The 12,833-nt window shown below is 49.6% G+C and overlaps 1 protein-coding gene across 6 annotated transcripts in view; it reads right to left on the bottom strand.

Moving 5' to 3' along the window:
• The window catches only part of STARD8 (StAR related lipid transfer domain containing 8), an 81,052-nt gene that overhangs the window by 24,794 nt on the left and 43,425 nt on the right, over positions 1 to 12,833 (bottom strand). For 3 of the 6 annotated variants that reach the window (XM_041741138.1, XM_041741140.1, XM_041741139.1), the window contains exon 1: positions 9,463 to 9,656. The exons of 1 other annotated variant lie outside the window; for it this stretch is intronic. Coding sequence is in view for 2 of the 5 variants with exons in the window: in XM_041741136.1 (XP_041597070.1) it covers positions 8,033 to 8,045 (13 nt within the window). In the remaining 3 variants the exon portion in view is untranslated. Of the gene's footprint in view, positions 1 to 8,032; positions 8,982 to 9,462; positions 9,657 to 12,833 lie in introns of those variants that run through there. 2 more of the 6 variants (XM_041741136.1, XM_041741137.1) reach the window with 1 other exon arrangement.

Here is a 12,833-nt window from a genome sequence, read left to right as displayed (position 1 = left end):
TACTGATAATAATCCTTATGATATTGAACATAATCATGAATAATAATTAATATCAAACACTAATATCTACTGAGTATTTACTATGTGCCAGGCCCTGAGCTAAAGACTTGATACAGATCATACTGGGCAAGACTTAACTTCTCTGTGTTTCAGGGTCCTTATCTGTAAAATAGCGCTATGATTATAGCACTGACAACAGGAGATTTTTATAAGTATAAAATGAGATGATAATAATAACAACAGCCAAAGGGTTCTGAGTCATTTTTTTTGTTCCAGGCAAGGTACTTTTGATGTGGTTTACATCACTGAATCTTGACAACAATCTTGTGGGGGTTAGGCGCTAGGATATTTTTATTTGACAGATGAGAAAACTAAGGCCCAGAGATAGTGAGTAACTTGCCTAAAGTCAGCAGTTAGGAAGTTGCAGGTCAAGATACAAATCAAGGTGGTCTAGATTCAGTATTCCAAGTCTACCAAGTTACAATACTCTTCATTAAATAGAAGTAGCCTTGGCCCTATAGATACAAGAAACGTACACCAGGTGTTTTGCAGTATGAACTCTTTGCCTGAAGTAACTTCCATCCATGGAGAAAACACTTGACCATCCCACATATCATGTGGTCTTCAGGACAGCCCTGTCCAAAGCAGGTCCACTGCACAAATGGGGAAAATGAGGCTACAAAAGGTCAAGTGGCTTCCACTAGACTACAGATGGGAGCCAGGAGCCTACCTAAATGTCCACAGCCATCCTATTGATTTGTTCTCATGTTGCCTCCCTGGGATCTCTCCTCTCTGAATCCACTAGCCTCTGGATCCTGGGTTAGGCACCAAGGTCTGAAAGTGAACAATAGCCAAACTCCCCTGGAGCACCTGGCCAGAGCCGCTACCAGGCCCATACTTCCCGGGGTGGCTGAAGCTAATGTAGGCCATCATCTGAAGTACTCCCTGGCCCCTGCTTACAGGCAAGATGGCAGAGAAGGAGCTCGAAAAAAATGGAGCTGACACCTGGAACAGCCTATGGGAAGGAAGTCTGTAGCTCCCAAGGGCCCTGAGGTGGGAACGTTGTAGGAGGGCTAAAGCTTCTGGACAAAAACTTACCCTTCCACATGCCCCATACCAGCATGGGCCACACCTGTTGGAGGGGGCACAAAAGTCAATCCGGCCCACCTCCTGCCAGTGGCCCCTAACCACCCACACCTTCTAAATAATGAAATCTCAGTGTCAAAAGAGTTCATAATAATGTCTCTTCTTCCCTGATGCCACACAGCACCCTGTTCTCCAGCCCTCATGCTGCAAGGTTCTAAACAGGCAGGCCTGATGCTGTCAGAACCATCTTCCCAGCTTCCTCCTACAAACCCTCCCCCAACAGCACAGCTCTGCTTTAGAGCATGGATACCCAGCCCTTTGATTTTCTCTCTTCTCCATCTGTCTACCCTGGTGGGGAGGGGGCAGGCAAGGACCCCAGGGCTATTTGCCCAAGAGTGACTAATCACTGGTGGGTACAATAAGCAGTCAGGGACAGAAGGGAGACCCAAGCCTCCACTCTAGCCTCTTGGCTGGGCACCAGAGAAAGGGGGAAGGAGAGGCATGGCACCGTTGCTAAGGGGGGGAGGGGTGGTAGACTTGGTCCTGATCCCAGTTCCATCATTCCCGAGCTATGTGACCTTGAGTACATTCTTCATTTAACCTCACCTTGCCTATTCCTTCATATGGAAAATGGGGATGATAGCAGTACCGACCTTACAGAATTATCATGGGAGCTAAGTAAGTTCAAATGTGTCAAGAATTTAGAGTAATTTACTATTATTATTGTTTGTATCATGGCCATAAATGCCACTCAAGGAGGCCAGAAGGATCCCTCCCTACAGGTGGGTGTGGCCAAGGAAAGCTTTTCTGGAGGAAGTGGAATCTGAAGGACAGAGAAGTCCAGACCTAATGCCCAGGATGCAGCATGTTTGAGCATATCCCCCGGCCTGTGAAAAATAGCAAAGTGACAGAAGGTAGCAGAAAGGACCATTAAACAACAGTCACAGTGAGAATGCTGCTTCTATTATTGGATTTAATACTCAAAACCCCATAAGGTAGGTACATATCTCCACTTTATAGCTGACAAAATGGAGGCCCAGTGCTATTTACCCCAGGACCCCTGCTCCTCATCTTAACACTTCCCTGCCCCAAGTTCCGTGTATGCAACTCAGCATGTGTTTTGCTTCATCTCTACTTTGGCCTCTTTCCTACATGCCCCTCTTTGTTTTTCACATTTAGAAAGCTCTCCTCTGGGGCTCCTGGATGGGTCAGTGAGTTCCATCTCCCTTAGGCTCAGGGCATGGTCCCAAGGTCCTGGGATTGAGCCCCACATCGGGCTCCCCACTCAGTGGGGGCTTGCTCCTCCCTCTCCCTCTGCTGCTCCCCCACTTGTGTGCACTCACTCTCTCTCTGTCTCTGTCTCTGTCAAATAAATAAATAAAAATCTTTAAGTAAAAAAAAAAATAGAAAGCCATGCTCAGGTGGGGGCTGCTCAGGTCAGATGTCTGGGACCAAGCACTTCCTAAGCTGCCTGCATATAGCCCCAACCTAACTTGACCTTGGAGCAGAAAAGCTGGCTACAAGTGTGCATCTCACACCTCAGACAGGCCAGCCTTTGGCCACCCCAGATAAAGGACAGGAAATCCTTGGCTGCCTACCCTGGAGATTGCTTCCTCTACCATGGGAACAGAGTTGCAGCCTGGGCAGAAGTTCCTCTGTGGTGAGGAAGCTGCCGAGTCAGCCCCAGCTTCCTTGGCTGCCAGATGTGGTTTGGGGGAAACAGGGAGGCTGAGCATCAGGAGACCTAGGCTCCAAATCCTCCCTCCTCAGAGCCCATGCCTTCCCCCATCTGGGCCACAGGTGGGCATCAGCAAGGATCACACTGCTTACTGGGCTGCTCTGAAAACAGAATGGAATCATGGGGGTGAAAGTGGCTTGGAAATGGGAAGAAATAGGAAGATTCATCATTGTCATCAACTGCAGAGGAGGAATAGCTGAGTTGGTGTTTCTGCCTGTCTGATTCACCCCTCTAGGACCCACTGTGGGCATGGTTCATATTCTTATCTGGCTTCAGTGCTCCTCAAAATATTCCCTTCCCTCCACCTCCCCCAGCTCAAGGGAAGAAAGCATGTGGCAGGAAAACAGGATACACTGGCAGCCCCCACAGAGTATACTGCAGTCAGCTCATTAAAGGTGAGTACCTCTTCTCACCAGACTTGGTGCGAGGCCCTAGCCAAGAAGAAGGCCCCAGACTCCAAGGTTTGCTCAGTCATGAGGGCTGGCTGGACCCAACTAATGAATCAGAGAGTTGCATGAAGTGTCTGGGCCCAGGGCTCTGGTGGTTCAGATACCTGCTGGAGTCACCAGAAAAATATAAGAGAGAAGTCTTATTTAAAAAGCTCAGTTGAAAAAAAATAAACAGGAGAGTGAGGGGTTTCCCAAGTCCCATTTTGCATTTTCAGGGCCACAAATAGTAGCATGTGCAGAGAGGACAGTAACGAGGCTGGGAAGGGGCCCAGTCCCAAGTCCCTGGAGAAGTACTTGGAGGAACTGAGGCTGTTTGGCCTCCAGAAGAAGCAGGGGGATTTGGGTTCCATCCTCACACCTCTGGAAGTCAGGGAGAACAGACATTGGCTAGGTGGTCCCGGGGGGGTGGGGCAGAGCCAGGAGCTAGGGTTGTAGAAGCCACAGGGATACAGCGTTCAGTTCAACATAAGCAAACATTTTGGGACATTCTATGAATGGAAGCAAGTGCTCTGAAACACTGCTCCCAGGTACTGAAGATGGGGGAACAGGAGCTACACAAATACTTGGGTTCACAAAGAAAGTTGGACTGAGTGTCCTTTAAAGGCCCTTCTCCCTTGAGCTCTGCCGGCTTCCTACCTCCAGGGTATTGTGGGAGAAAGCATAAAGCGACTGGGGCTGGCTAAGCCCTTGACCATTTTCCACAGAGACCCAGGATCCCAGGAGCACCTTGGGCTGGTATTGCCCAGGGAGAGCAGGTCACTCATTAACTTGTGGCTGAATGGGTTAGAAAGGGTGGTCACTTGGGACAGAAGTAAATGTGGGGAGGGAGGCTAGAGAGCAAACCACACAAAAACCCATGTGTGAAGAAAACCAAAGCTGTGGCAGTTCAAGGTCTGGGGAGCCAGACCTGACCAGCCAACTGATGATATTTAGTGACCAGGCCAGGCAGAATTTAAGCCAACTGACCTTTGCCTTGTGGACAAACACAAGATTTTGGCTGGGAATGCATAATTTTACAGCTGGAATGGAACCCAAGGGACCACTGAGCCCTGCCACCTTCCCTGCCAGTTTTAAAGATGTGGAAACTGAGGCCCAGAGGAAGGAAATGTCTTCTCTACAGTCACTCAGAGAGGCACAAGAAGAAGCCAGGTGTCCTGACTCTATATTAGGCCCACATGGTTCACTAAATGCTGCTGCTTCTCACTGAAACTGCAGAAAACTGTTTGGGGTCCAGAGCTTTCCAAATTGGACCTGGCCTGACCCTTCCCAATTACTACTGCTTGTCAAGATACAGGCTCTTGGAAAAAGGTCTCCTTCTCCTCCACGATGGAGGCATTAGCCTTACAGCAGCAGCAGCAGTGTGGCTGATAGCTCATGTCCCTGCCTGACGTGAAAGGCAGCTATACAGAAAACACACACACACACACACACACACACACACAGCCCCACTAATAGCAGATCCTTTGGGTGGGTATTTCTCGCTCTTTCAAATTGACCTTAGAGGGTCAAGGGTTCCTGGAAACACCCGCAGCCCCTTCCGACTTTGGTGTCTAAAGATCCCCCTACCCCACTGCCCATCTGAATCCCTAGCAACTCAACTCCCTGACCCTCTCAATAACCACCCAGGTGAATGCATGTCCTTTGGCAATATGAATAGCAGCTTCTGCTTGCCCAAACCAAGACACAGGGGGCAGATGTGTAATTGGCCCCAGAAGTTCAGATGAAGGAATGCTTGTTAACATGGGGGGGCGGGTGAGGTTTAAGATGGGATGCCCTTAAGGCCTGGAGTAGACAGGGAGTTAGTTAATGGCCATCCCCAGAGGTGACTTTTCAAGGTGGTAATTATGTGGCTCAATCATTAACCAAGCAGTGGCAGAATCCTAGGCTTGTTGGAAAGGAACCACTCCTTTCCCAAGGACAGCAGGAGGCTGTAGCCAGGGAGAGCACTCATGGGGCTTTTCTGTCCCTCTCACAGCCTGCTTGGGCAGTGAGAAGAGAGGCATGGATGAGGGAAGCTCTCCCCCAGCTCCACATGGTGGTGGAGGAGGGCTGGCCCCGATGTGGAGGAAGTCAGCACACTCTTACTGAGGTGGAGGGGAAAGGGAAACAGTGAGGGTTTTTATCATGAGAGAGGAAGCTCCAAGCTGGGCCTCCATGATTAGATGACAAAGTGGGAAAGACGCTCATCCTGAATGCATCCTGTTTTGCTCCAAAGTGGCTGGGGGGGGGGGGGGGTGGTTAGGGGAGGGGCCAGGAGGAGAGGAGGCTCCCAGGGATTCTCTTGGGACAGCTGACCTGGAGCTCCTGGGTGGCCCTGGGACTGGGCAGGCAAGTGGGAGAGTTCACCCCTTTTACTGCTAGAGAAGCAAGGCACGGAGTCTCTACAAGAAGCTTCTACAAGTCACAGCTTCCTCGGCTCTAGGAGCCGACTGATGTAATATAAAGGGCTAGGGCTCCCTAATCCAGCTCTGACTTTGCCTGGGCCTCTCTTCAAAGGTTCAACTCAAATGTCACTCACTGCCTCCCCTCCATCAGTCACCTTCCCTTCAGTCAAAAGCAATGGCTGCCTAGTCAGGCCTCCCAGGGGCAAACAGCCCCCTCAACGAAACAAGGATGATTAGAACTATGAACACCGTCAGGATATTCGATGATATTAAGGGGCTGTTCTAGATGGACTAATGGTACAATGGCTTTTTTTTTTTTTTTTTTTTTTTTTACAAATTCTTATCTTTTAGAGATATACATCAAACAAGCTGCCCTGGGGATGTGTTTCAAAATAACAAAGAAAGGTGAAGTAGATGGAGGTGTTAATTAGCAGGAGAGGCCACCTGCCAGGCAACAGCTAACAGCTGTTGAAGTTGGGTGATGAGTACTGGGGCCTTATTACACTAATTGTCTCTACTTTTCTATATGTTTGAAAGGCTTCATAGTCATTTTTTTTTAAAAGGTGCTGGCTGGGGCAGCCCTGGTGGTGCAGCGGTTTAGTGCCGCCTGCAGCCCAGGGCTTGATCCTGGAGACCCTGGATCGAGTCCCACGTCAGGCTCTCTGTATGATGCCTGCTTCTCCCTCTGCCTGTGTCTCTGCCTCTCTCTCTCTCTCTGTCTCTATGAATAAATAAATAAAAATCTTAAAAAAAAAGTGCTGGCTGAGGTGAAGACTTAGTATGCCATGCATTATTCGTACCACGAACCCCCATACTTGATGATAGCCTCCCTGAAGATGGGGGTTACACTCTACATCCTCCATAAGACCTGGCAGGCCTGAATTTAATGACAATCTGTACAGTACTTGGTAATGTACAAAGCATTAGCCATAGATCCCCTCATCCAATCCAGGAAGGTGGAAACAGTGTGGAGAAACCAAGAGTCGGAGCGGTCACAAGGGGAGCAACGGAGCCTGGATTTAAACCTCCCATATGTCCAGCTCCCAGTCCCCTGTGCTTTGCCCCACATCACCCTGCACTCCTGAGGAACTTAACATCCAGTTAGCTGTATCAGTACCCTGAGGGTCAGGGTAAACAGGGACAGCAACCAGTGATATGTGAGTTCCCAAGGTGGAGGGCTGGGCAAGAGGAGACTGAGCACACAACACAGCATTTCAAACCTGTAACAGACTAATTCAATTACTCACCCCCTACTCACGTACACACAAACCAAGACCATGGGTCACAGAGGAAAAGAGCCTTAATGAACACTTGATGCCAACAACTGTATGCCTAGCTTGTGCTCAACTATTTTGTTCAGGGATGTAGGATGGGGGAGCTCACACTTCCCATCCTAGAGCCCTCAGATTTTGAGATCTCTTGTCTCTATTTATCTGATAATAGCCTCCCAAAGGCCCATGGTTCAGGGCCAAGACACTTAATCTTACCCAAACTTGAAACCCAAACTTGAAACCCAAAGCTTCTCTCTGTTTTATTCAAGCCTGAGGTGGTCCCTTCTTCCAGCCAAAGACCCCTTGCCCCACCTTCTCCAAAAAAGAGAAGCTTTATGCTTTGACTAAAACTGCCATCCACTGACCCTGAACTTCCTGTGGCTGGAACAGAGAACTCCAAGAGTGTCCTAGCAGAAAAGTACCAGCAGCTGCGACAGCATCCAGATTAGAGACTCCAACCTCTCCTTCCTCTGGAGCCTTCTTGCTTTTGTGTTGCTGCAGGGTATTCTTGTAGCTGTCTCCAGCGGTCCCCTCTGCTCCCTGTCCAATTCCTAGTCTTAAGAACAGAATTTCAAAGCTTCAAGAAGGCAGAGAGGGTCAAAGTTCAGGCCTCCTTGTGGCACTTTCTTTGCTCCTAAACTCAAACTCAGAAGGTGTGCTTTATTAGGGAAGGCCCCTCCAACCACCCTGCACAACTCATGCCCCACTCCCCAGCACTTGCACAAGACACACAGCCCCTTTGTTCGCCTTCTGCCCCTCTTCTTGCTCTAAATACCAATCTCTCAACCTTATCTCCTCTCCAGATGGGGGAGGGGAGCTGCAGATGCACAGTGAGGCTTAGCATACTTCTCTAAGAGTTGCTTAAGAGGTGGACAGAAGGCCAGGGAAGAGGGGAAATGGGATTCTGTCCGTGGTGTTTCCTAGCCCTAATTACAAAGGTCCTGGGAGCAGAAATTTCAAACCCCAAATCCACAACAAAACTGGACAAAGGTCAAATCCCAGAAATGAGGACCAAGCCCAGAATGTCCAGTGCTATGGCAGCTATAGCTTTAGGGTGAAAGAACCCCCAAGCCCCCAACACCATTGTTCCCATCACACTCTTACCCATTTGCTCCATCAACGATTCATAAACCACCTGCAGAGGTGCCTCTTCCTCTATGCCCTCGGGCTGTCAGCCTTCGTATCCCCCAGATAGAAATCGTCTATCCTTTATTCCAGGCAGATGGAAGTGAGGGGGAAAATTCAGAGAGCAAGAAGAAAAGATGTAGGTGGAGACAGGAACCCTTAGAGTGGGGGCGGGAACAACTCCCACACTAGGAGTTAGGGTTTGAAAATAGCCCTGGGTGTGATTCATCACCCTCTTCTCCTAGGCCGGCAGACCTCAGCACTCCAAGTGGTACACAGAGCAGCCAGGCTTCTCCAGCCCAACCTCTGGAGTCCCAGGCTCTGAGTTGGCCCCACTCCTTCCCACCTTCAGTCTGGCTGTTGTCCTGCTTGCCCTTCTCACCACTACTAGTTTTCCAGCTGGTTTGGCTGCATAATCACCACAAAGCTTTCCATCTGCATAGGTCCTGTCTCCCCAAGCATCTCAAAGACAACCTTTTCCCCATGGGTTAGGAGCCTGGACCTGTGGGTCAAGTCAAAATGTCATGGAAGAGACTGGCCCTTTAGATACTGAAATCCAGCCCACCATCTGAACTTGAGTGTGGCTGAATGTGCACAAGTGCAGTTGAAAACACTGTGGCCCACAGAAGTAGCGTGACTCACCCAAGGTCACATGAATTAATGACTGAACCCCAGTTTCCTGAGTCCTAATTCAGTGCTCCACTTTAAAGAGACTTAGGAGAAGAGAAATGGAGAGAACCCCAGGCTACATAATTTGGAAATCCCAAAAGCTGCCACTAAAAGGAAGCCTTCCTTCAGAGCTTCAGTAATCCAAACCCAACTGGGACTTCATGGGGAGACTAAGCCCTGAAAGATGCGACTTATTCAAAGGTTTTCACTTGATCCCCACAGCTACCTTAACACCAGGAAAGTCTGCATCCGTTCCCAGAAGGGAGGACAATGGCCAAGGGGAAAGCCCATACGGCCCGCCGGGGATTCCTGGAAATGCCCTCAAAAGCAGACGAAGGAAGAGGGTAGGCAAGGTGGCGCAGAGCCCCAAGGGCCGCCATCCCTGCCCAGTTCCAGTCCCCCTCCAAAGACCCAGAGCTATGGCTCTGGACTCCCGCAGGCCCCGGATAACGGGCCGGGCCGAAAGCCTTCTACTACCCTCCTCGCGGGGCTTCCCTGGGGAGAAGCGCTGCCAGCAGGCTCAGGGATGCCCCCAGTTTCGGCGACTCTGACCCCAAATCCTGGGGGCAAAGGTGGCTCGGCTGGCTTCTTCTGGGTCTCCTGCGTGCGCTGCCTGGCCCAACCGCTAAGAGCAGGGGGTGGGGGGGCTGGAGAGCGCCGGAGACTAGGCCCGGCAAGGGGCCCCAAGAGGCCCTGCCCTGTTGGTCGGGATTTCTCCCTGACGCCGCCCCAACTCCTACCTGGAGGCCCCGTCCACCACTTTGGGTTCGAGACCCTGACACAGCGGCCAGTGGGCAGGAAGTGAGTGCAGGAAGGACTGCTCCGTCCGGGACACGATCAGAGCCTGGGGTCTGGCGAGGGTAATGGTGCCAGTCAGAAGGGCAGCTGCGCGAGGCTGCTTAGCTGTTGTCAACCAGAGGCCACTTTCCGCACAGGTGGGGAGGAAGCCGTGGCGAGTCGGGCGCTAGGGACGCCCCGCCCACCTACAGGCCCCTCGACCAATGAGGGCACAGTCCGGCCCACCGGACTTCCCAGAAAGCGGCCCAGATCGTGGTGGGCGGGGCTCTGCCGTCCAGCTCCTCTGATATCCGCGCTGCTGCCTCTTGCTCCGGTCACACCGCTGGTAGGGAGGGGGTAGGCGGGGAGAAGTCACAGCCAGAACTAGCGACCGTGGGTGAAGGAGCGAGCTGGCCACACGCACAGACTATTATTCATTGGACTCTGAATGTGCCTCGCACTGTATGGGGGATTTAAATACATGTGCTATGTGCACGTGAAGGTTTAGTGGCTTGCTGCGGATAATTTATGGGGAGTTCAGAAGACAACTTAAGTGAGATCTCTGATTAGTGGGGACAGCCAAGAGAGAATCTTGGACATTAAATATTTGAGCAGGAAGTTGCCACTCCCACTTTGCACAGGCCCCAGCATTCTGCAACTTTCCCACTACCCCCAGCTCTCTACCTCAAGTCTAAACTCTACCTCCGCAGAGAAATGCCAGCAAAACTTGAGGCATATGCATGGATCATGACAGGCGAGGGCTCCCAAGAGTGTGACAGCAAATACCATCAGAAAGCTGGTTTATATTCAATAATAAATAGTGTTAAGATTTGATTTCTTTCTTGCCTTTCTTCACAAGGGTCCCAATACAAGTTCAAAACCATGATGACTTCATTGTTGAATTGAGGACCTCCTATTAGCCAGGACTGGGAGTACTACAGACAACATGCCATCCATTCACCATCCTCCACATTTACAAATACAGAAACTAAGAAGAGATGACTCTCTCAAGTGAACCCACCAGATCCATGGTAGGGATCATACCTGCACATCGGTTAAGAAGCTGAAGCTCCTAGAAAGCAGGGCCCACATCCACCTCATTTGTTTGCTAGAGCACACAACACAGATGAGAGCAAGACTTCATGTTTATTAGGACAACAGCTTTGTTAAGGTCACCCAGGCAATGGCAAAGACAGACATAGTCCCAGGTACCACCCTCCTTCTGGTCTTCCTTCCTTGCTGGCCCTGATGAGAATCAGAGGAGAAATGATGAAGCAAGGCTAGCTCCAGTGTGCACCCTCCCCCCTTTTCTCTCAATGGCAAGATTGGAGTTGGCATTTCATTCAAGATGAGCCATGTCCCTGTGGGTCTTGGGTGTAGACGAGACCTATACTCCAGAACTCCCTTCTGGAAACAAAATCCTACCCAGAGTCAGGAACCCCTGTAACAGGTGGGAAGGTAGACGACCTCCTTCCTGAGGCTAGGCTGTCATGTTTGTAAGCATCCCCAAGGTCCTGAGTTGGAGCCAAATTTACCTTGCTTTTGGAAAACCCTAAAAGGGTATAAAAGCACAGCTCCTGCAGGATCCTTACAGCTTCCCTAAGGGAAAGAAACCATGTCAGAGGGGCCCCTGAGTGGCTCAGTGGTTGAGCATCTGCCTTCAGCTCAGGGCATGATCCTGGAGTTCTGGGATCGAGTCCCACATCGGGCTCCTGGGATGGAGCCTGCTTCTCCTCTGTCTGCCTGTGTCTCTGCCTTTCTCTGTCTCTCATGAATAAAAAGAAAAAAAAGAAAAAAAAAGAAACCATGTCAGCCAATTCCATCCACTTCATCGTGCCAAGAACGGTGTCTACAGTAGTTTCTCAGTACTGTTTAAAGATATTCAAGGGACAACCATGAAGAAATTGCAATCATATAAATAACGGCCAAACCCCGCTAGCCTTTTAGTAGATAGATTTAACTGACTCAGAGATGATGGATTCTGAGACACTCAGTTCTTTAAAAAATAAACAATAATCAAACCAGAAAACTAAAAAAGAAAAAACTATAGAAAGTACAAAACCTACAAAAGAGCAATTGCTATAAATGAGTAGAACAAGAACTTCACAATGCCTGGCATAGAGTAGGTACTCAATAAAAACATCTTTTGAAGGACTAAGTGAACACAATAGTCAGGGAAAGCGACAATCCTAATATATGCCATGCACGTTGTGACATTTTATTTTTTTTTAAAGATTGTATTTATTTATTCATGAGAGACACAGAGAGAGAATGGCAGAGGCGCAGGCAGAGGGAGAAGCAGTCCCATCCATGCATGGAGCCCGAGGTGGGACTCGATCCCCGGTCTCAAGGATCACACTCCGGGCCAAAGGTAGAGCTAAACCACTGAGCCACCCCGGGATCCCCACCTTGTGACATTTCAAAATGGGCCAAATAAAATAAAATAAAATAAAATAAAATAGCCCAAGCAATGTCTAGGCTATTTCTTTTGGTCTTTCTTGATCTCCATCTCTTATCCCGTGAACTTCAGAAAAGCAAGAACTCAGCCTCTTTAGAAGGAGATAGCTCATTCCCTTTTATCCTTGCTCCCTGATCTAGCTGCAGGCCCTGACCTAAGCCAGAGTCTTGCATGAAACAGATCTACAGTAAGGGTTCCTGGAACAAATGAGGCAAAGGTACCTTTACACAATCTCCTTTCTGGGTTGCATCCTGAGCGGCTCTGGTAATAACTGAAGCCTTTAGATCCTGGGTGTCCCTTTTCCCATAGGCCCCATTATTGCCTGTGTGTCCTACAGTGTTGTTGCGGCTACTACTACCATGGATGCCAGTTCAGCCACTAAGCAGGATAATGTAGAGTGCATGAGGGTGGTCTGAGGACAGGTGGAAAAGCCTTGGGGTGCATGTGTGCATCTCTATGCCCTAGACATGGGGCTTCCCTCTGTCTGCCACTAACAAAGCCCAGTTGTGTCATACAAAGAGCAGTATGATGGATTCTGAAGTTAGAGGGCATATGTACCAAGCCCAACTCTGCTACTTACTAGTCGTGTGACATTGGGCAAGTTATTTTGCAACTTTCTGTGACTCGGTTTCCTCACCCGTGAATTGTGGATGATAATCACAGCCCTGACCTTTATATGGCTGTTAAGTGGATCCACTAGGCTAAATTGCACTTAGGATGGTGGCTAACTCAGGATAAGTGCTCCTAACTGTTAGATGTGGTGACAGACACACTGAGCCATGGGGAAAAAAGCCCTGGATCAGGAAGTGGGCAAGTTGGGTACTACTCCCAGTTCTACCACTTGCTGGCTGTGTCACCAAGGGGAAGTTATTGTGC

Source organism: Vulpes lagopus, chromosome X, assembly GCF_018345385.1.
Source record: "Vulpes lagopus strain Blue_001 chromosome X, ASM1834538v1, whole genome shotgun sequence".
Lineage (NCBI taxonomy): Eukaryota > Metazoa > Chordata > Mammalia > Carnivora > Canidae > Vulpes > Vulpes lagopus.
This window is presented reverse-complemented; position numbering and strand designations above follow the sequence as displayed.